Source organism: Castor canadensis, chromosome 8 (genome assembly GCF_047511655.1).
Source record: "Castor canadensis chromosome 8, mCasCan1.hap1v2, whole genome shotgun sequence".
NCBI classification, from domain to species: domain Eukaryota; kingdom Metazoa; phylum Chordata; class Mammalia; order Rodentia; family Castoridae; genus Castor; species Castor canadensis.
Genome location: NC_133393.1, coordinates 43,754,422 through 43,775,837, shown reverse-complemented (window position 1 = coordinate 43,775,837; position 21,416 = coordinate 43,754,422). Strand labels below are relative to the sequence as shown.

The following is a 21,416-nucleotide window of genomic DNA, read 5'->3' as shown; positions in this document are numbered from 1 at the left end:
AAAGGGAATCTGATCAAGAGAAGATGACTGTCCCCACAGATGCCATGAAATAACAGACCAGACTCAATCATGAATAACCCTGGGAGAACTGCTGAAAGGAACTGGCTGGGTGTGTGTGTAGAGAGTCGAGAGTAGTGCAGGGAATTCTGAAAAGCTGGAGTAAGAACTAGTGAAACATAAACTGCAAAGTACCATGAATTAACACTCAGTTATGTACTTGTGGTGCACAGAATGGTGTGTGGCTATCAAAAATAAATCTTATTGGCAAGTCTCAAAAATATGTTTTTTTCCATGCTGGGGACTGAACCAAGGGCCTCACATATGCTAGGCAAGCTACACCCCCAGCCAAAAGTAGATTTTAAACACTAAAAAATACCTACAAAGCTTAAATGATTTGTGAGTTAATGCACTGGTTATATAGTTATTTACCAAATTTAAGGAAACTGGTACTTTGTTATCTGAATATTCTTAAAAATGAATATAATTAGTTTCTTCCTAGTTTTTTTAAAGTTATGGCCTTTCTTACAAGAGTATGGAAATAAAACCCAAACGCATATTTATATCATAATACTCTGGTCTCATTAGAAGATATTAAATAACTTACCCTAACATTAATAAAATGAAATCTGCCAAACAAAAAAAGAGCTTCAATTTTACAATTAGAAAATAAAGTTATCCAGTGTTCAATACTGAAAATGTGAGGGGCAAAAAGCTAACAATTCTACTAAGTTTCAATTCAAGATATTTTTAATGATTATTACAACTTCTGCTTCCACAGGAAGTGGTGAGTGAATATAAAACTCCTTGGAGATTTAATCCAAAGCCAGATATCTGTGCTCAAGACAACTGGAATTGTACCAGTTTCTGAATTTGGGGACATGGGAAGAATAAGACTCTTTCACAATTAACAGCAGCAATGAAAGGAAATTCTGTTTGTGTGTGCTCTGGTTATCAAGCACTGACCAGAAGGGAAGCAGGTTGGCTATTCTGCATGTACAAGTGGTATCCTTTTGAATATGAAAATAAAGCTTTTACTGACTTCTTGAGAAAAAAATATGGGCGATGTTTTATTCCTAATTTTAAAGCAGTGTTCACATCTATATTATTTCTATGTATCTACATATTCTCAAAATATCTCAGTATTTCAATTTATGATAAAGCCAAAAGACATATATTTTTTTACTGTTAATACTAAACAAAAGATAATCTGAGTCACATGAATAGACTTTTAAGCTATAAAACTAACCTATTCAGGAACTGACTGAGCAACCTAGATTTTTATCCTTGCTGAATGAAATCATATCAAACACTTTTTGTTTGGCAGTATATTGTCACTAAAGTGACAGTCTTTTCTAGGAGGTGAAGGAAAATCATGCCTCCCTTGCATTTTAATCCAGATAATGTCAAATCAAATGAGCATCATTAATGGTCATTATGAGGAAAGTAAGTCATTCTGTGTGCAAAAATTGGGGAGGATATTCCACTTGGCTTCTATGATGATTAGAATGTTGCAAACTAATTTTAGATGTTCAAATTTCATGTTATTTTAGGCATCTGGAATATCACCTTACTTCACCTTCGTTCACTCATCAATGATCAATCATACAGCCAACCTATTCTCCCACAACATAGGACTGTCCAATGGAAAAGATACAACTCTAGGTGGCAAGAAAGAATGACAAGCATCTATTTTATACATAATGAGAGGCATAAAAGAAAATTATTTGTTACAAGCTAAATACCATGTGTGAATAAGCCAATACCTTTGTCAAAATACAGAAAACAGGGCTAGAGGTGTGGCTCAAGTGGTAGAATGCCTACCTTGCAAGCACAAGGCCCTAAATATGTAAACCCCATATGTAAAAAAAGTACAGAAAATTAAGTAAATGTAGGGTTCTGACCTTCATATTTAAAAGTTAGTACTGTGTCATACATACAATCTTCTCTTGGGCTCTTCTTGGCTCTTATTTTGACTCCAGCTAAATGAGTATTTTGATGAAATGTTATTCTTTTTTCTTACTATAAATGATTTCTATTCAATAGGCAATAGGAAGCATTTTGTAATGTGAAATGCTCCATAAATAAATACAATCATTTTATTCTCCCTATTATTAGGCCTCTGGAGAGAGCTCGCTACCTTTTATAATTACAGTACAAAAATTACTATTATTGAATAAAATGATCTCTAAGGACCTCTCTAGCTCTAAAATTTTAAAAAGTCAGTGATAATTAGTCTTTTTGTTCTCTCATCCTCCCTGTTCCTTTTTCTCCTCTCTTCCACAATCTCAAAACTGGCAGACAGTGTCAGATTCATACAAAGAGAAAGAAATCATCTCTAAAATATTGCTGGCCAAACATCAGAAATCAGTAAATATAGAACCATCATGAATTCTGAAACAAAAGTACAAAACTCTCAAAGTCACCTTGACCTAAAATGGCTTTCTGGGGTGCAGATTGGTTAATGGGAGGGAAAACATGAGGAGCTTATTCCTTTTTTTTTTTTTTATTATTCATATGTGCATACAAGGTTTGGGTCATTTCTCCCCCCTTGCCCCCACCCCCTCCCTTACCACCCACTCCGCCCCCCCAACCCCCTCAATACCCAGCAGAAACTATTTTGCCCTTATTTCTAATTTTGTTGTAGAGAGAGTATAAGCAATAATAGGAAGGAACAAGGGTTTTTGCTGGTTGAGATAAGGATAGCTATACAGGGAGTTGACTCACATTAATTTCCTGTGTGTGTGTGTGTGTTACCTTCTAGGTTAATTCTTCTTGATCTCACCTTTTCTCTAGTTCCTGGTCCCCTTTTCCTATTGGCCTCAGTTGCTTTTAAGGTATCTGCTTTAGTTTCTCTGTGTTAAGGGCAACAAATGCTAGCTAGTTTTTTAGGTATCTTATCTATCCTCACCCCTCCCTTGTGTGCTCTCACTTTTATCATGTGCTCAAAGTCCAATCCCATTGATGTGTTTGCCCTTGATCTAATGTCCACATATGAGAGAGAACATACGATTTTTGGTCTTTTGGGCCAGGCTAACCTCACTCAGAATGATGTTCTCCAATTCCATCCATTTACCAGCAAATGATAACATTTCGTTCTTCTTCATGGCTGCATAAAATTCCACTGTGTATAGATACCACATTTTCTTGATCCATTTGTCAGTAGTGGGGCATCTTGGCTGTTTCCATAACTTGGCTATTGTGAATAGTGCCGCAATAAACATGGGTGTGCAGGTGCCTCTGGAGTAACCTGTGTCACAGTCTTTTGGATATATCCCCAAGAGTGGTATTGCTGGATCAAATGGTAGATCAATGTCTAGCTTTTTAAGTAGCCTCCAAATTTTTTTCCAGAGTGGTTGTACTAGTTTGCATTCCCACCAACAGTGTAAGAGGGTTCCTTTTTCCCCCGCATCCTCGCCAACACCTGTTGTTGGTGGTGTTGCTGATGATGGCTATTCTAACAGGGGTGAGGTGGAATCTTAGTGTGGTTTTAATTTGCATTTCCTTTATTGCTAGAGATGGTGAGCATTTTTTCATGTGTTTTTTGGCCATTTGAATTTCTTCTTTTGAGAAAGTTCTGTTTAGTTCACTTGCCCATTTCTTTACTGGTTCATTAGTTTTGGGAGAATTTAGTTTTTTAAGTTCCCTATATATTCTGGTTATCAGTCCTTTGTCTGATGTATAGCTGGCAAATATTTTCGGGGAGCTTATTCCTAATCTCAATGGACAAATCTGTTTGAATTGCCCACCTATACGTCTGACAGAAATCGCTACCCAGTCCCTCCTCTGTGTTCATATTTCAGAAAATTCAGAGAGAGGAGAGCTCAGCCCCTCCAAAAGGAAACACTTCAACCACCTTGTTAAAGTGAAGCAGTTGGAATATGCAATGGTAGGTAGCACAAAGAAAGGTTTTGTAGGGGCTTCACCATCCTCCCATAACTTCCAGCAACTGCCCTCCACTGCCATTCTTCAGAAAGGAAAGTTTATACTTTCTCAATGTTCTTTGAAGTACTAAGTAAAAGCAGCTTCAAGTCCACTCTCCCAGCCTCCACCCTCTAGCCACCCTATTCCTTGACCATACAAAAAATTTGAAGTTACTATTAGAAATGAAGGTATAACACACATAATGAACAAATTAATCAGTTTTGACATCATATATGATGCCAACGTCTGAAGTATGTAAGACTGACATGTGATGCGGAAATGAACTGGGCAGACAGAGCTGAAGGTGAGATCAAAATCTGCAGCCTTCTAAATGAATACTCGGTGATGTCTGTTTGATAAGTGGGTTACTCACAAGCATTTCATTCATTCAACAGTGTTTTAGTTCAACTGCACACAAGAGAGGTCTTCTTTAGAATGCTTATTCTCAGGGTAACTTTTAATAAATGAGGAAGGAAAGCTTAAATGAGTAAGTACCTATTTGAAACAATTATAAACGTATTCTAAAAATTAAACTTCAGTTAGAAAAGCACAGCCAAAGCCACATAAATAATTGAAGAGAGTATTACCAAATTTTCTTTTTAAAATGTGTGCCCTAATCTGTTCCCTTATCTATTAGAAACTACTTGGTTTCTATTAAATTAACACAAATTGCTATTTTCATGATTTTATAATTTTTAAAATATTCTGTCTGACGTTTTCACCTCGTTTTACTCTTTTAGCTCTCAAAAATTAATATTTTTTTTCCTTTTAGATACAGCTTTTTCTAACTGCATCTTTGCAGAAAATCTCTATTGCACTTAATGCAGCTATGAGAGATTTGGGGTACTTTCCTTTCAACCTGGAAAAAAGAAAGACAAATTCAGTAGCGATAATAGGTAGTGACTCTGGTGGCGAAGTGGGGTGAGCGAGGTTTCATTACTGAGGTTTCTTTAAGCACGTACTTTTCAGGACAATGAACTTTGCTAGTGGTTTCAGCCTGATCAGTGGCTTTGGTTGTTTCTCCAACAGTAGCCAAAATTAGTCTCTGGAGAAGTAAAGACAAAGTTTGTTGCTCTGGTTGTGCAAAAATAAATGTACACTGGATTTATATATATTGGCAAGGTTATTATTACTGTACTAGGGGAACATTATGACATTTACCAAAGTTCTTACGGTATATCATAAGTGAATTCACCTCCTCCATCATTCTCCTTTTTACCCCCTCCCTGGAATAGCTTCAACAGTTCTCATTTTTCCATTTTCATACCTGAGTACATCATATTTCTACCACATTCATCCTCCTATACCCTTTCCTTATATCCTTCTCCTTCCCAGTGGTGCCAACCCTCACATAGGAGCTATTTTAGATTTTGTTAGACTATAAATATTGTTTTAAACTATTATTGGTTTTTAGAAAAGAAAGTTTGACCAGCTCATTGCATAGCTTTAATATAGTCCCACTGCTGAAAATGTAGATGGCTCCTGAAGCCAGGAGGAAGTCTGACTTAAAGATCGGGCTGGACTGACCGATATTGTCCTGGACTGCCAGGACAAGGCTGGGCAGCACATGGTAGGTCATCCATTGTGATCCTTGGCCAAGTCAACTTACATGTGAAGCTTGGGCTTGGTGTGAAAGATGACATTGCACACATGTGGAAACTGATTTTTAAGTAGACAGCCTCCTTTGTTTCATCTGACAAACTAGGACACAGGAAAACTGAGGCTGTTCATTAGTGCTTTTTGTGCCCACTATCTCATTAGTATAGGAAGGAGTCAAGTGTACTAGGAGACTTACTGTGAGGATAGCACCGGGTAACAGTCCTAAAGGAAAACCTTACAATGAAATCTCTCTTTATATACAGATACAATCTGATTTTCACCTAATTGTTCACTCTAGTTTACTTTTCTCAGTCTGTATAATTCTCTAATATAGGAGTCACTTAAATACATTAACAAAGGAAGCTTTTTAACCCCATGCTGGCAATGGTTACTTCAACTTAGACTAAGATCTTTTATAATAAAGCATATTTACATTAAACCTGTAAGAGCAGTTTACATGCATTTAGCAGAATGTCAGAGTGCAGAGGGAACTCAGTCTTCTATATTAATTAAAATGTTATTTAACCAAAATGGGTTTTCCCAATTTCATGGAATCTTTAAACAAATCTGTGGTCCTGGACTTCAATGATGTCATATATATATATATATATATATATATATATCAAGATACCCAATTACTTCTCAAAATCATTAAAATAAGTATTCTTTTGTGTTGTTATTCATGTGAAATTCCAACATGATCACTGGATTAATGATCAAAAAAATCTGTATTCAATCTCTGAACTCAAGTAAAAGGGCTTCTAGCTTTGTATGTATCTAGCATATGGAAAATAAGAGAAATAACAATTTATTGCTGATTACAGCCAATTTCTTCAAACATTAACTTTATATGTAGTATTTATATTTTTAATCACTTTACAACTAATAGGTATTGTATATATTAATAGTGTACAAAAGGTTGTTTTGAAATATATATACCTTATAGCATGGCTAAATCAAGCTAATTAACATATGTATGACCTTATCCTTGTAATTTTTTATGGTGAAAATACTTAAAAATCTATTCTTTCACCAATTTTCAAATGCATTATTAGCTATAATAACCATGATGTGCAGTAGATTTCTTCAATTTAATCCTCCTGTCTAACTGAAATTTTGTATTCCTTGACAAACAGATGATTTTTATCTTTAGATAAGATGATATTCAAAAAGTTTCAGTGTGAATACTTCTCCATTTCTTAAACTTCTTTTATGTTTTACAAAACCTGACTTTAAAAACTATACCATACAAAGCCATATTTATGTAGTCATAAGAGCTAGCGCTCCTGTCCAGAGTTTGCTGTCAACAGAAAGAAGCTCGAAAGTTGTGATTTTTTTAGTCTATCAGAGAGTCACAGACACCTAATTCAACTTTCCACTTAAAGCTGCATATAAAACTAATATTATCTTTCTTTCACATAAGAGCTCATCTTTCCTAGCCAAATAGCCTCCAGAAGGCCAGCTTTTCCCATTTTCCCTTCTCTCCACCTTACTTTGTTGTCTGACCTTTCCTAATTTCCTTCTTTCACAAACATTAACTGAGTATCTACTGGGTACTAGGAATTAAGACACATGCCGTATATATAAATATATTTAATATCTAAAAGACATAAACTATAGATCCAGCCTGGCCTTGAACTGGATCCTCCTGCCTTTACCTCCTGAGTACTAGGATTACAGGTGTGCACCACCACACCTGGCCAGCATTCTCTTCGGGATTTATTCCAGCTTGTTAACATCTCTTTTTAATCAGAGCTCTCAGAAGTGAACATTTTCAGAATGTGGTAGAATTATATCTCTTACTCTAAACACCATGTTTCTATTGATATAACCAATTTCTTCTGCCTGGGATCTGCTAAAAACGTTTCCCCAACATCATTCCTCCAAATGTGTCTAATTAGGACTTGGGGTGGGAGGGGAGAGGGTGGATGTTCTATGGTAGCATAGCACCCAATGTGGCTCAAAGCATAGATTTCTTTTTCCATTAAGCAAATGTAGCGTTTCCTTATGTAGTTGCTTTAGTTAGAAGATGATTTTTTTTCTTCAAGGATTTGGTTCCTAGCTTTAGATTTGGATTTAGCACTATAATAGATTAATCTATAAAATCTAAATTTAATTTAATTTATTAAATCCATAATAGATAAAAATAAGTTATCCTAGAATATGGTATGCCTCGTTTGCTATGACTGCCAAGATAAACCACTGCTTGACTTACTCTGTTTCTCTGGAGCTTCAGTTTGGCCACTTATAAAGAGCTTTAACCACTGACTAAGGGCAGGTGTGTACAAACAGGCTGCTCTATGACTGAGTGCTTCAGTCCAGAGCAAGGATCTCCACCAGAGGAGTAAAATGCCTCCACGGTGTGATACTGATTGTAGGCTCTCTTTTCCTTTCCAACTTATTAATTGGCATAAAAAGATTAAATTTTCCTACAGTAGCAACCTACAGCTGCCATGAAGTTTGTTCTTTTTTTATTTTAAAACAATGTATCAAATCAAGAACCTCCTAATTTCAGAATTACCCTGTCACTTATTCATTTTATGTATGACAGATTATGATGGTAATAATAATAATAATAAATGAAAGTGGCTACAATGTGTTTACTAGACACCAGTCATTGTCCTGGGTATTTTATATACTATTACCCCATTTAATTCTCTCAACTACTCTACAAAATAGGCATTTTCATCCCTCCTACCCCCACTTGATAGATCAGGAAAACAAAGCTTACAGAAGAGTGACTTGCCCAAATTCATACAGCTAGCAAATGAGCAACTGCTGTTTAGAGGAATACTTGTCTTTTTGCCACTCACTCAAGCAGTGGTTAGTTTCAGTCCATTCTGAGTCTAATAGGTGTAGGTTGATCATTTCAGGCTATGGTAAAAGAGCTAGCATGATATCTGGTGTGACTTACTGCACAAATGGGATGTTTACACAGATTTTCATCTTGGCTCTGACACCAAGCAGAGCATAATCCTGGGTAAAGCGTTATCTCTGAGCAATATTTTCATTCTCTATGAGACGATCATTCTAGCTTCATGTTTCATATTTGTCAAAGCATAGGATGGACTGGACACAGAGCAGAAGCTGAATAGACACTGGGTTACTTATTCAGCATTCTGTATTTTCAATTCCCAGTGCAGGGATGTACTTACTGTCAGCCTTACAACTCACTGCCATAACTTGGATACACTAAGGGAGTGGCACCAGGGAGAAGAAGCATCCTTTAATTATTGTCAAGAGTGATGTCTTAAAAAAAATGAAAAAGGGAATGCAGTGGTGTAAAAAGGGAGGAGGGATAGTCTAGTTTGAGGGGCTTTTTGTTTGCCTTTGTTGCTGTTTGTCTTTTTGTTTTGTGGTGCTGAGGATCAAACCTAGGGCTTCAGGCCTGCTACATAAGCATTCTTATTTCTGAGCTACATCCCCTGCCCTTCAGTTTGTTTTAACATTGATCTGAGGGACAGTTACCACAAATGTTCTCAAAGACAACACTGGGCAAAGTAGGTAAGTATGTGGAAGAGAAGGGAGAAGACACTACCTGCAGTTGGTTCAAAGGCTCTTAATTGGTATACAAGTTGAGTAAAAGTGCTTTCCTCATTCCTTTTCTCTTTCTAGCCTACTTCAATTTCCCTATCTGAAACCAACTCCCAGGGTTGCTGTGCAGATGAATGAATGCAGAGAAGGTTCCTATTACTGCTGGGAAGTTAATAAAAACCCAACAAATGTGATTAGTTGCTGGCTTATTCTTTTCACTGATGTTGAGAATGACAAATACATTCTGACAATATATCCTGTAGTTCTCCAAACTGCATGGATACCAGTCTGACCCGGTAAGATCTTTCAGATGGTGATTTAGTTAGCAGAGAAGACAGGATTCAGGTCTATGAAAACAACCAAAGATGCCTGCCCAGTGGCTTATCTATCCTACCTCTGATCTGAGACTCTAATGCAGATCCTAAATACAAACCTATGTGAACTTGGGGGAAAAGACATAAAAGTATAAAAATGTAAATGATAAAATATATTACTGAGTGTTAAAACTGTGTCATATTTGCTTTAAATCTTTCAAAATTAATTCAATAAATGTTTATGAGCACCTACTGTGTGCTGAGCATTCACAACTGATAAAGTTATCATTCTCTTTGTACATTTCCTTGATTGTATGTCCCTTTTTCCTTCATATAAATGTGAAGTAACAAGGGACATACAATGCCCCTGGGATAAATTTGATGTTAAGTCTTCCATCCCATGTTTTTATATGTTTATACACAGATAGTTACAAAAAAGTGGTTTTGTAGGATTTAAGGATTTATATACAATGCAAGATGTCATCTTTCTGTAGCATAGTCATTTCTTTGTTATATTCATTGCAAATACCTTCTTTTAGTCTTGCTTTTTTTGTTTTTAAATCATGGCCTATGGTGTCTTCTATCATCTAAAACCTTTTTCATTTGAAGTTAAAAACTATACCCACCCTCCCGCTTTTTGTGATGCTGGGGCTCAAACCCAGGGTCTCATGCATGCATACTAGGAACACAATTTACCACAGAGCTACACTCTGCCACTAAGCTAAACCCCCTGCTGAAACATGTCATTTTTTTTTTTTTATGGTTTGTGCTTTTTTAGTCTTGCTTAAGAAATTATTCCTACCATAACCTCTATTTTCTGACAGTTTTAACACTTCATTTTTCCCTAGGCTTTAAAATGATCTGGAATTCATTTTTGTACACCGCATCAAATAGAGATCTAATTTGTCCCAGCACCACTCCTTAGTCCTTCCACCTCTCTCGAAGCAAAGTCCCACATTTGCACCAGTCTTTCTCCTTCTGCCTCAGTGATCTAGTTGTATGATCAGAACGTTCCACATTACTATAGCAATACCAAAGTAAACACTTTGACCATAAGTCAAAGACACAGGCTCTGGTTTTTTACTTTCCACAGAAGTGCTGGAGAAGCAATTTTTTTTCTGCCATCTGTATTGCAGGATTCTGATAGTGTTTGTCCACTTGGCTCCTTACAAGGTAGAAGTCAGTCTTATCTATGAAAGAACTTCAAGGCTGTAAGTTTCTCATCATATATTAAATTGCAGAACTTGTTCTCTGCGGAAACTAATTTTCACATCTCTTTATATAATCTGAGTATAATTTTATCTCCAAATATTAAAAAGTGGAAGATACGGAGATAGCACCTCTCAGGCCCAGAGTTAATATATTCTTTTGAAGTGACTAAACCAAGTAATTTCTTACTGAACTAAGAAAGCATTGCCAGAGACAGGAAATCTAGAATTAAGTTTAAAAATATAAAGTGGGCACCAGTGGCTCACGCCTGTAATCCCAGCTACTCAGGAAGCAGAGATCAGGAGGACCAGGTTCAAAGCTAGCCTAGGCAAATAGTTCGTAAAACCCCTCAAAAAAAAAAAAATCACAAAAAGGGGGCTGGTGGAGTGGCTCAATGTGTAGGCCCTGAGTTCAAACCCCAGAAGTGCAAAAATACATAAACATATATACATATGTATTTAGAAACTTGATTCTGCATTCCTTAAAGTAGTTTACCTTTTATTTTGTTACTATAAAGCAATTTACTAAACAAAAATATCCCTGTGTAGAAACCCCATCAAGTAAAAAGATAAAATGACTTAAATCTTGAAAATAAACTGGATGTGGTGCTGCATGTCTATAGTCCCACCTAACTCAGGAAATGAAGATAGGAGGATCACGGTTTGAGGACAGCTTGGGGAGGGTGGTGGTTAGCAAGACCTTAACTCAAAAACAAGTTGTGGGATGGTACACACCTGTAAAAGCAAAAGGCCTAGGTCGTGGCTCAAGTGGTAAAGTGCTTACCTGGCAAAGTGTGAGGTCTTGAGCTCAATTTGTAAGTCAGGGAAAAAAAAAAGTGCACTCCCTACCCCCCAACACACCCCCAAAAAAGGCTGAAAGCTTTCTTTCCTGATGCATTCCTGGAACTTAGAACTATACTCAGTATGTGAATAAGTAAATATGCAAACAAATATATTTGACAAATAAATGAATTCTAAGAAAATAGTATCAAATAGAAAATAGCACTAAAATAGCTGCAAGCAATTCAGGATCCCTACAAATAAGATAAAGTTCACTATGAGAATTTTTATGGAAAAAATGATCAAACAAAGAGAAACTGAATATTCCCAGATGGAAGCATCAGGAAAGTCGATTTGCGTAATGCCACAAACAATGGAACAGAAGACAAGAAACAGGTACAAAGTCAGTTTGAGTACCCAATCCACCACTTACTAATTTTAGGATTCTGAATAAAACAATCTGAGTCTGTTTCCTCCAACATCTGTTTATCAAACAGCTATTCTTTGAGAATCCACCATGTGCAGCTACCATTGTGGTGCTGAAATTATAGTGGTAAAGAAGGCAAAGTTCTCATTATCACAGAGTTTACTTACCTTGCTGGTGGTGGAGACAGATAATTACTAAACAAGCAACATGCAGCTAAGATGATGCTGTCATGTGTTTCTGTAAACTGACACACATTAGATAGACATTTGTATTAGTGATTTTACCACCATTAGGGATATGGCATAAAGTTCCTCTAAACATGATCACTAACTGGAGGTGGAATTTGTCTATTTTACTTGCAAAGGAACTGACAGGGAGTCACTCTGCTCAGAGGAAAGAGTTTTATGCTAGAGGGTATTATGGACTTTGACCAGAGAACCAGAAACACCATTCTGTTTGGTTCAAAGCATACCCCTAGCCTTGTCTTCCTCCAGTCCATTATATAGTAACTTTGCTCCAGCCAGCTGTTTTTTCCCCCGTGCACCCAAAAAACACACCCAACCTGAATTTCCTACTTTCCCTACCTAATCTTAGCCTATTCTAATCTTGTCCCCTCCTAGCTAATGCAAAGTCCCCTGTTCTCCACTTAGTTTTCACTCATTTACTTAAATTTTAATCACTTTACACTCTAAGATGATGGGCAAGAGTAGAAAAATAAGCTATATGCACTCTCCCCATTTCCAATACATACAAATCCAATTATCTGCTATATTTAGGATTTTAGTAACTGAAATAATATAGATTCTGTGGGAAAAGGAGAAAATGGAAGATATACTTTCCTGTAGAGTAAGTTTTTTTTTTTTGGTGGTACTGGAGTTTGAACTCAGGACCTTGTACTTGCTAGGCAGGCACTCTATTACTGGAGTCACGCCCCCAGGGGTTAAGGCATTAGATTAAGCACCATTAAGCAGTTCCAAGACAGGCAATTTTACGCAGGTGGTTGGGTTTAATCTGATTATGTGGAGCTCTTAGAATTTTCTAAAGCTGCTATTTAAATCCATGAAAAATTTCTAAAAACATTCACTTTTATGACATCAGTGCATCTGAAGGTAAGAACCATTCAAAACGCAAAAGGGCTTTAAAACAAACATATATGAACTATAGTTCAGACTTTTATTTTTCACTAATTGTTCTAACAGAACTCATGTATCCTAAAGGATCAAAAAATCAGAGAATGAAACCTTTACACTTTTTATTCTTCCCACAAAAAATGCTAAAATTAAAATCTATAACCATAGGGATATGAAGATTAAAAATGTAAATACATATAGACTAACCAAGATAATTAAAAATATCTCTAATTCAAGCATATGTAAAAGTTAGGCTTGTAAAGATGAATATGATTATGTTTCTGGGGATAACTGCTCCAGTTTTTAGAGGTTACTATCAGCTAGCTTGTATATTAGGATGCGCTTTATATGTATTATCTGATCTGACCCAGTCTTCATATTTTATAGATGAGAATACTGCTGTTTACTTGATTAAACTAGTAGCAAGACATGGAGCAGGGAACTGGAGCCAGGACATGAAAATAAGTGAAAAAGACTAACCTATTAACTAAGGCCCTCTATAACCTTAACCAGGCTCTCCCAGCCCCATACAGTGTAGAAACTAGATTAATTTTTCTAAAAGGTGCTTTCAATATTTGACTCTCCATCTCAAAAAACTAAGCATTTTCTACCACAGAGCCTCAAACTCAAGACTCTCCAAAATCTGGCTTGGTTCATAAAGTCCAGAATTCAGTGGGTCAAGTAATTGTGCTAGGCTCCATGATACACAGCCTTGACCCTAAAATGCTCATAGTACAATGTTTTTCAAATTTATCTGTTACTGCTTTTCTGGGTCTTACTCAGTTATTTCCTCTAGCTGGGATGTTCCCTTCTTTTCGCAAATATCAAAATCCAACCCAGTCATGATCCATACTGATCCCAATTCCTTCATCAAGCACACACTGAACATTTTTGCTAGGAAATATGGCTCATCTCTAGAACCCCTGCAGCATTATATTTCAAATCTGTGTGCACTTGATTTCTGTCATACAGGCAGACAACTGATTTGTTGGGTTTTTTTCCTTTCCTTACTGAATTGTCTACTCTGCTGAGTGCTCTGGGGTCACACAGACACAATCTTTTTTCTTTCTTTATTTTTGTGGAACTGAGGGTTAAATTCAGGACCTTACACTTGCTAGGCAGGTGCTCTAACACTTGAGTCATGCCCCCACCCCTTTTTACTTTAGTTATTTTTCAGATAGGGTTTTGAATTTTTGCCCAGGCTGGCCTCTGTGATTCTTCTACTGATGCCTCCCTTATTATCTGGGACAACGGGTACATGCTGCCACACCCAGCTATTGGTTGAGATGGGGTCCCACGAACTTTTTGCCTGGACTGACCTCCAACCATAATCTTCTTGATTTCCACCTTCCAAGTAGTTGGGATAACAAGCATGAGACACCATGCCTGGCAACACAGACACAATCTTTACCAATCCTAATGATTACAGCTCTTCAGTTACCAGCTACCTCCAGGTGCTGACCATATTCTTGGAATGACAAAGAAGTCACCCATACCATAGAGTTCTAGATTTTTGTGTGCTGATAACTAGTTGATGTTGTGCTTGACTAAGTCTTTCTACTGGATGAAATGGTACAGCCACAGAAGCACATTTACTGGCCCAAGTGATGTGAAGACTCACCACTTCCACTGGAGGAGAAAAAGAAATCTATCTCCACTGTACTACAGGTTTCCTGAAGCAGAAACTGTTTTATATTTGATAGTGCCCACACTCTGCCTGTAACTGATCAGTACAGAGTATGTGCTGTATGAATGAATCAATGAGTACATCTATTTGAAAGATGACTGAAGCAATGTTAAGGCATGCTGCTTTGAGAGCAATTTTAAAGAATAAGATACTCAATGTAGAGAACATATCTTCCTTCGAAAAAAAGAACAGGGTGGGTACAATGGTTCAAGCCTGTAATCCTAGCTAGTTAGGAGGCAGAGATAAGAGTATTGTGATTTGAGGCGTTAAGTGTATGGGGGGCAGTTTGCAAGATCTCATCTCAACCAATGGCTGGATAATATGGTGCACATCTGTCATCCCAGCTATGGAGTTATAGTGGTTTAGGCCAGCCTGGGCATAACTGACACCTTATCTTAAAACTAACCAATGCAAAAAGGACTGGACTGGTAGAGTGGCTCAAGTGATAAGATGCCTGATGAGCAAGTGCGAGGCCCTGAGTTCAACCCCATTACTGTCAAAAAAAAAAAAAAGAATATAATTAATTCCAAAGACTGTAGTAGAAATTACACAAATACTTGCTCTATCTTACAGGACAGCACCAATGAGACTTGTGTGGGGGAGGGTTATTTGTTTGCCATACTGGAGTTTGAATTCAGGGCCTACGCCTTAAGTCACTTCACTAGTCCTTTTTTAATGTGTGTAACTGGGTTTTTTTGATAGGGTCTCTTGAACTGTTTGCCAGGGCTGGCTTCGAACTGTGATCCTCCTGATCTCTGCCTCCTGAGTAGCTAGGATTACAGGTGTGAGCCACTGGTGCCCATCTGAGATTTGTGTTCTTAGGGCTGGTGTGTGGCTCAAGTTGTGGAGCACCTGCTTAGCCAGGATCAAGACTGAGGCCCCATTTGATTTTAATAAAGTACTCTTGTGTAAAAGATACTATTCCCATTTTGCAGGTAAGTAAACACTGTCTTAAGAGTGACGTGATCAAGGGAACAGGACTAGCAAGTAATAAAGCCAGGACCAGAAACTAGGCATTTTGACTCTTGGTTCAAGGCCTTTATTCACCAGGTCCATAGAACAGTGCCCTGTTTCTAATACAGCACTACATCTTGTAGGTTTCATCACTGCTGTGGTTGTTGTTGCTATTATTTTTACGAACTAGTTCCACCAATGCCTCCTGGAAGGTAGAGAAGCCTCAAAGAACAATTTCACTTTTTCTTTCTATGGCTTAATTTTCTTTTTTCTTTGGTAGATCATTTTAATACTAGATTACCAGTGAAAGTAATTATTCATCTTTGGATATTTGAGAAATGAAAGCTATTAAGCATAGGAGTAAGCTTCAAAATACAAACCATTTATGGCTTACCATGCAAAAGGGCCGAGGGAGCAGCCCAGTGATTTGGTCGGTGCTCCCTTTCCAACACAGGCAGGAAGTCAGAAAGTTAAAGACAAAGAGACTAGAGAAGTGGAAACCTGTAGAAAAGGTAAAATGGCAGAAAGGGGGCCGAAGATGAGGGGAGAAGAGATTGAAAATATGAGAGTATCGGACAATAAACAATACAAATGAAAAAGAGAGACCAAGAATTCGATTTCAGACACAGTAGACTGAAAGAGCTGGTGGAATTACCAGTAGCATGAGGGAACAGAAGGAGTCTGAAAGGTGAGTACTTTCTTTGTGTAAAGCAGGGTTTTAGGTGGCAGTAAGGTTCTCCTGAGTGGAAAGGGTCTGGGAGATAAGAGGTGAATTTGGAAGATGTGTGCTGTTGGAGGTGTGCTGTCCGATGCAGTGTTACCTACTGAGCAAACGAAAAGTGGTTAGCTTGAACTGGGATGTGCTGTAAACATCAATGTACACCAAATTTTGTATGAAAAAGATGAATATTTATTAACTTTTTTGCATTGATTACATGTTAAAGTAATATTTACATGGATGGGTTAAAATAACATTAAAATTAATTTCACTTGTCTCCATTTTTAGTGTAACTACTAGAAAATTAAAAATTATAATGTGGTTTACATTTATGTTTGGACTGGACACCGCTGATACAGAGCAATAATAGATATGTACTAGGATCCCATAAGGGACAGACAAGTACGAAGTGAACTGGAGATGACATTCTAAAGTGTCTCAAAAGAGCACATCATTTTAAGAGATAACATCCACTGAGCACTCTAAGCACTATGCTAGACACATAAAGTGCATTGTCTCATTGATTCCTACCAATAACCTTAGGAAATATCATCATTTTTAATAGAAGAAAATCCTGGGACCAAGGTCACACAGCTAAGTGTTGGTGTTGAGCGTCAAGCTCATGATTCAGAGTAAATTATGCTATTGAATTACTAACCTGTTAGATTTTAAATGGCTATGTGCAACAATTCACTAGACAGGCTCATTGTCATAATCAGTGATACATCAGTGATGTCCTAATCCAATTAAGAAGAAAATGGAAATGTGTACACATATAACTCTTGAATTCTGACGACCTGATACTGGTATATTTTCTCCATATTAGGTCACCAAATAAGATCTTCACTGCAACTTTCCTTTTATCAGCATCTGCTCTTAAAAAGTCCAGCTCCCCAAAATCAAGGTGTGGTGGTTCACATCTGAAATACCAGCTACTCAGAGGTAGAGATTAGAAGGATCAAGGGTGGACGCCATCCTGGGCAAAAAGATACTGAGAACCCCATCTCAACCACCAAGTCAGGTGTGTGATCCCAGCTACCCACATGGTGTCAGGTAAGAGGATCACAGGCCTAAATTGGAGCCAAGCAAAAACTCAAGACCCTATCCAAACAAGCAAAACTAAAGTAAAAAAGGGCTGTGGGTGTGCCTCAAGAGGTAGAGCTCCTGCCTACTCCTGCTCTGAGTTCAAACACCAGTACTTCCAAAACCAAAAAAATTCCACATATACCCCCCAAGTTAAATGGTGCATATCTAACTGTCCAGTGGAAATGATCATCTTACAACCCTGACAGCAACCACGGCCCTGTTTTCTGAACATACCTAGATATATGATATGGATCCACTTAACAAATTTTCAGGTCTCTTACAGAGAACCTCCCAAACTGAGAAAAATGTTTTAAGCAAGTTGGATTATACTGCAACTTTTTATTCTAGAATAAAAAATAAGCTTACTCAGGTATTTTAAAAATGAATTTTATAGGCCAGGTGTGGTGATACACACCTATAATCCCAGCACTCAGGAAGGGGAGACAGGAGGAGCAAGAGTTCCAGGTGAGCCTAGACTATACAACAAATTTCAAGCTATTTTACACTGGGAGACCCTGTCTCAAAAGAAAAGAATTTTATGCTCTTTAAAAATACTGTACTTCCCTCTACACGCAAGAAAAACACAAAAGCAGGTGAGTATCTAGATTAAAGTGACTGATAAAATAGCATTTATTTGTTTTATGCAGTTCTTGCCAGAGACGCCTTCAAACAAAGCAAAAGAAAGATGAAGGCATAGCTACATGAGAAATTTACTATATACAAAGTCAGATATGCTGGTGCACATTTTCAAGGTTAGCCTGGGTTACATAGTGAAACTTTGTCTTGTGAAAAATAGTATCTACTGTATGCTATTGTACTATTTAAAATTTAAAGGCTGTAAGCTAAAAAAAAAAAACTACTATACTTTCAATGCATAGAATTCGGTATTTTTACTAAGCTCATAACACAGGAAAATCTACAAATATAAATTGAAATCAAAGGAATAAGGAATATTCCATGTATACTTTTAGTTGGTTTTAATTTCAAAGACAAACTTATCTTTCTTTCCTTTTTACCATTAATTTCTCTTTTTCTTTTTGGCAGTACTGAGGTTTGAACTCAGGGCTTCACTCTTCCTAGGCAGATGCTCCAAGGCTTGAGCCACTCCACCAACCCCTTTGCCTTTAAACTTCTACTAAGATGGACAAGGTGGTTATTGTGGAACTGAACTGTACAGTCACAGCAATAATTACATCATTTCCAAAAACTTGCTCATGTACATTTTATTAAGCAGTTTGTCTCCAATTATAATAAACACACTTCCCTAAACCACTGCCATAACTTACACTATGAAAATGGAAAAGGAAAATGAAATGTGAAGAAAAATATTTTAGAACAGACTAGTTAGGAGCCATATCTAAAGGGACAGTAGTTCATACTGGTCTCCTCCACTGCCCTGACCCACTAACTTATGAATTCAACTCCCAGCACTCCCCCACATTTTTAAAACGTGATATAATTTGGACTTAAGATCGATTTTTGAAAAACAGTTATCAAAAGTAGTATCAAGATTGTTGTATAAAGCTTGTAAGAACTGGCCCTTGATTTTGGTTCTTTTCCATTCAGTTAAGGACATATATTCCCTTACTAAAATTCCTACTTATACTTTGGAACAGAGGTTCAGGCCCCCAGGAGGGAGCCCTAAAGATGCCTTGTTCACTCTGATGACAAGATATCAAGAGCATAAAGTGACAGATCAAGTATAGGAGACGGCTCTGTATACTCAGCATCGAGGGTCACCAAACAGTCGGTCTCTCCTGTTGAAGAGTATCTGCCTCGTCCCAAACATCACTTGAGTCCTTGCGGTGTTTACCCAATCACTATTGCTGCTTCCCACTTGTGCATGAGCACAAAGTACTTTGCTTTACTGAGTTAATTTTTAAAAGTGTTATTGAGCACTTGTGTGCCAGGCATTGCTGTTCATACCAGAAACACAGCAGTGAACAAAAGACAAAAATCTGTCTTCCTGAAACTCACATTTTGGTGGGGGAGACGCTCAATGGGCAATATAAAGCAGCAATACACAGAAAGAGACATAAAGATACATAGATAGCATCCTAACAAAGGCAAAAAACAAAGTGAAGCAGGCAGGGGGAACACGAACGTGGAGGGTGGGCTAGGAACGACTGGATAAAACACAGACTTAAAGATCAGAGAAGGCTTCACGTGGAATCAGGTGGAAAGCGCGAGTGCGCGCAGATGGGTGGGGATTGGTACAGCGTGTGTGTGACCAGCCCCGCAGCGGAGCGAGGCGCTGACACCAGCGGATCCCGCACGCCCCCGCCGTGGGCCTGGGAGCGCGGCACAATCGCTGCCTTTGTAGCCGCTGAAACTCCGGCCAGTTAGCTCGCGGGACTCAGGGACACACAACGCTCGTTCTCCAGGAACCGAGCTGGGGCAGAGAAGCCAGCGCGAGGAGTTGGGGTGCAGGGCGGCGAGGCACCCAGCGGGGAGGGGACACACCCCCGAGTGCGGCGCAGCGCGGGGAGGTTGGCGGGAATTCGGCCGTTAGGGCCGAGACCTAGCTTTTCCCGAGGCCGGGTCGGCAGGGCGCGCGGGAAGCGCGGCTCTCCATCCCGAGTCCGGGTCGAGGGGCTGAGGGTGGGTGGGCCTCGCGCCCGGGAGAAGGGGGCGACGTCCCGACACCCCGCGCACAGACGGACCGAGTGACTGACGGCCGATGCATGCAACAAGGGGCCGGACGCGAGCCGGCGCCTCGAGGTCCCGACAGAACAGCGAGAAGGACAAAGTTCCCGACTCCGCGGGTCCCCGAGCCCCCTCCCCAGGCCGGTGTGGACCCGGCCCGCCTCCGCCGAGCGGCGGATTCTAGCGGTCTCACCCACCGCGATGGGGGCCCCGCCGGGCCCGTTCCCGCCGAGTGCGCGGTGGAGGAGAGAAAGGAAGCGCGGCGCGCGGCCCGCACTCACCATGGCCCGCGCGGGCACCGATGCGCTGTCCAGGGTAGCCAGCGTCCCTCTGCCTGGCGCTCCGCGGCGCCCGCGCTAGTCACCCACACCCACGCCCGGCGCGCGCACGCCGTCCGCGCCTCTCCGCCCCCTCGGGCTCGCGCCGCGGCCGCGCGGCCTCCGAGCTCAGAGCCGTTTCCCTGGCTCCGCTCTGCTCCGCCCCGCCCAGCTCCGCTCGCCCTGGGAGCCTAGCGGGTCGCGGCGCGAAGACGGCGCGGGGGAGGGCGCGTGCCGGGGAGGCGGCGGCCCCTGAGGCCTCGCGCGCCCCCTCCGCGTGCACGGAGTGTCCCGCGCGGGCACTGCGCCCCCTACAGGCCGGGCGGCGATTTGCAGGCCCAGCTGTCGCCGTTTGCTCAATGATTACCAGGCCAAGCCACCGGAGCGCTGGGAAGGAGGAGCCTAGGGCTCGTGCTTTAAGTGGGGCCTCATAGATTTCAAGCATGGCTTCTATTTATGCAGGATGTAGGTTTTTTACAAGAGGAATTGAGCGGATCACTATTAATAAACGTTCTGAGCAGGACACCATCTTACCCAATGCGTTCTCAGGAGGATCTTATTCAGAACACTCTCAGCTGGTGACTCCGGTAGTTTATTCAGCATTCATTGTGTATGAATGAATCGAAGGGGATCTAAGACCCTGGGGCCTGGGGGGCGGGTAGGGTGAGGAGTGAAGATGAGAGATGTCAGGAAGGGTAGATATCATGTGTCACCTGACATTTGCATCTTTTCAGCCTTAATAATGTGTGCTTTTTTTTTTTTAATGTGGCTAATGTGGTAAACTTGAAATACACCCAGAGGCGAGCATGTCTACTGGAGTTGGAAATGCTGCAAACGTCTGAGCGTCCACACAGGTAACTACACACCTGATACAGTGAGGATGTGCTCTCGCATGTTTTTGTAAAGTAGCAGAATAACCACAGATCACAGTGCCGAGTCTTAACCTCACATAACTACCTAATTTTTGCCAGGTGCTGGTGGATCACACCTGCAATCCTAGCTAGTTTGGAAGCTGAGATCCAGAGGATGGCAGTTCCAGGCCAGCTTGGGCCAAAAAGTTCAAAAAGACCATCTCACTGGGAAAAAAGCTGGATG

The 21,416-nt window shown here is 39.7% G+C and overlaps 1 protein-coding gene across 1 annotated transcript in view; it reads right to left on the bottom strand.

Moving 5' to 3' along the window:
• The window catches only part of Elovl2 (ELOVL fatty acid elongase 2), a 55,561-nt gene extending 35,159 nt beyond the window's left edge, over positions 1–20,402 (bottom strand). Inside the window, exon 1 of the mRNA XM_020153813.2 lies at positions 20,286–20,402. Within this exon, the coding sequence (XP_020009402.1) occupies positions 20,286–20,288 (3 nt within the window). The 5' untranslated portion in view covers positions 20,289–20,402. The remainder of the gene's footprint in view (positions 1–20,285) is intronic.
• Between the last annotated feature and the right edge of the window lie 1,014 nt (positions 20,403–21,416).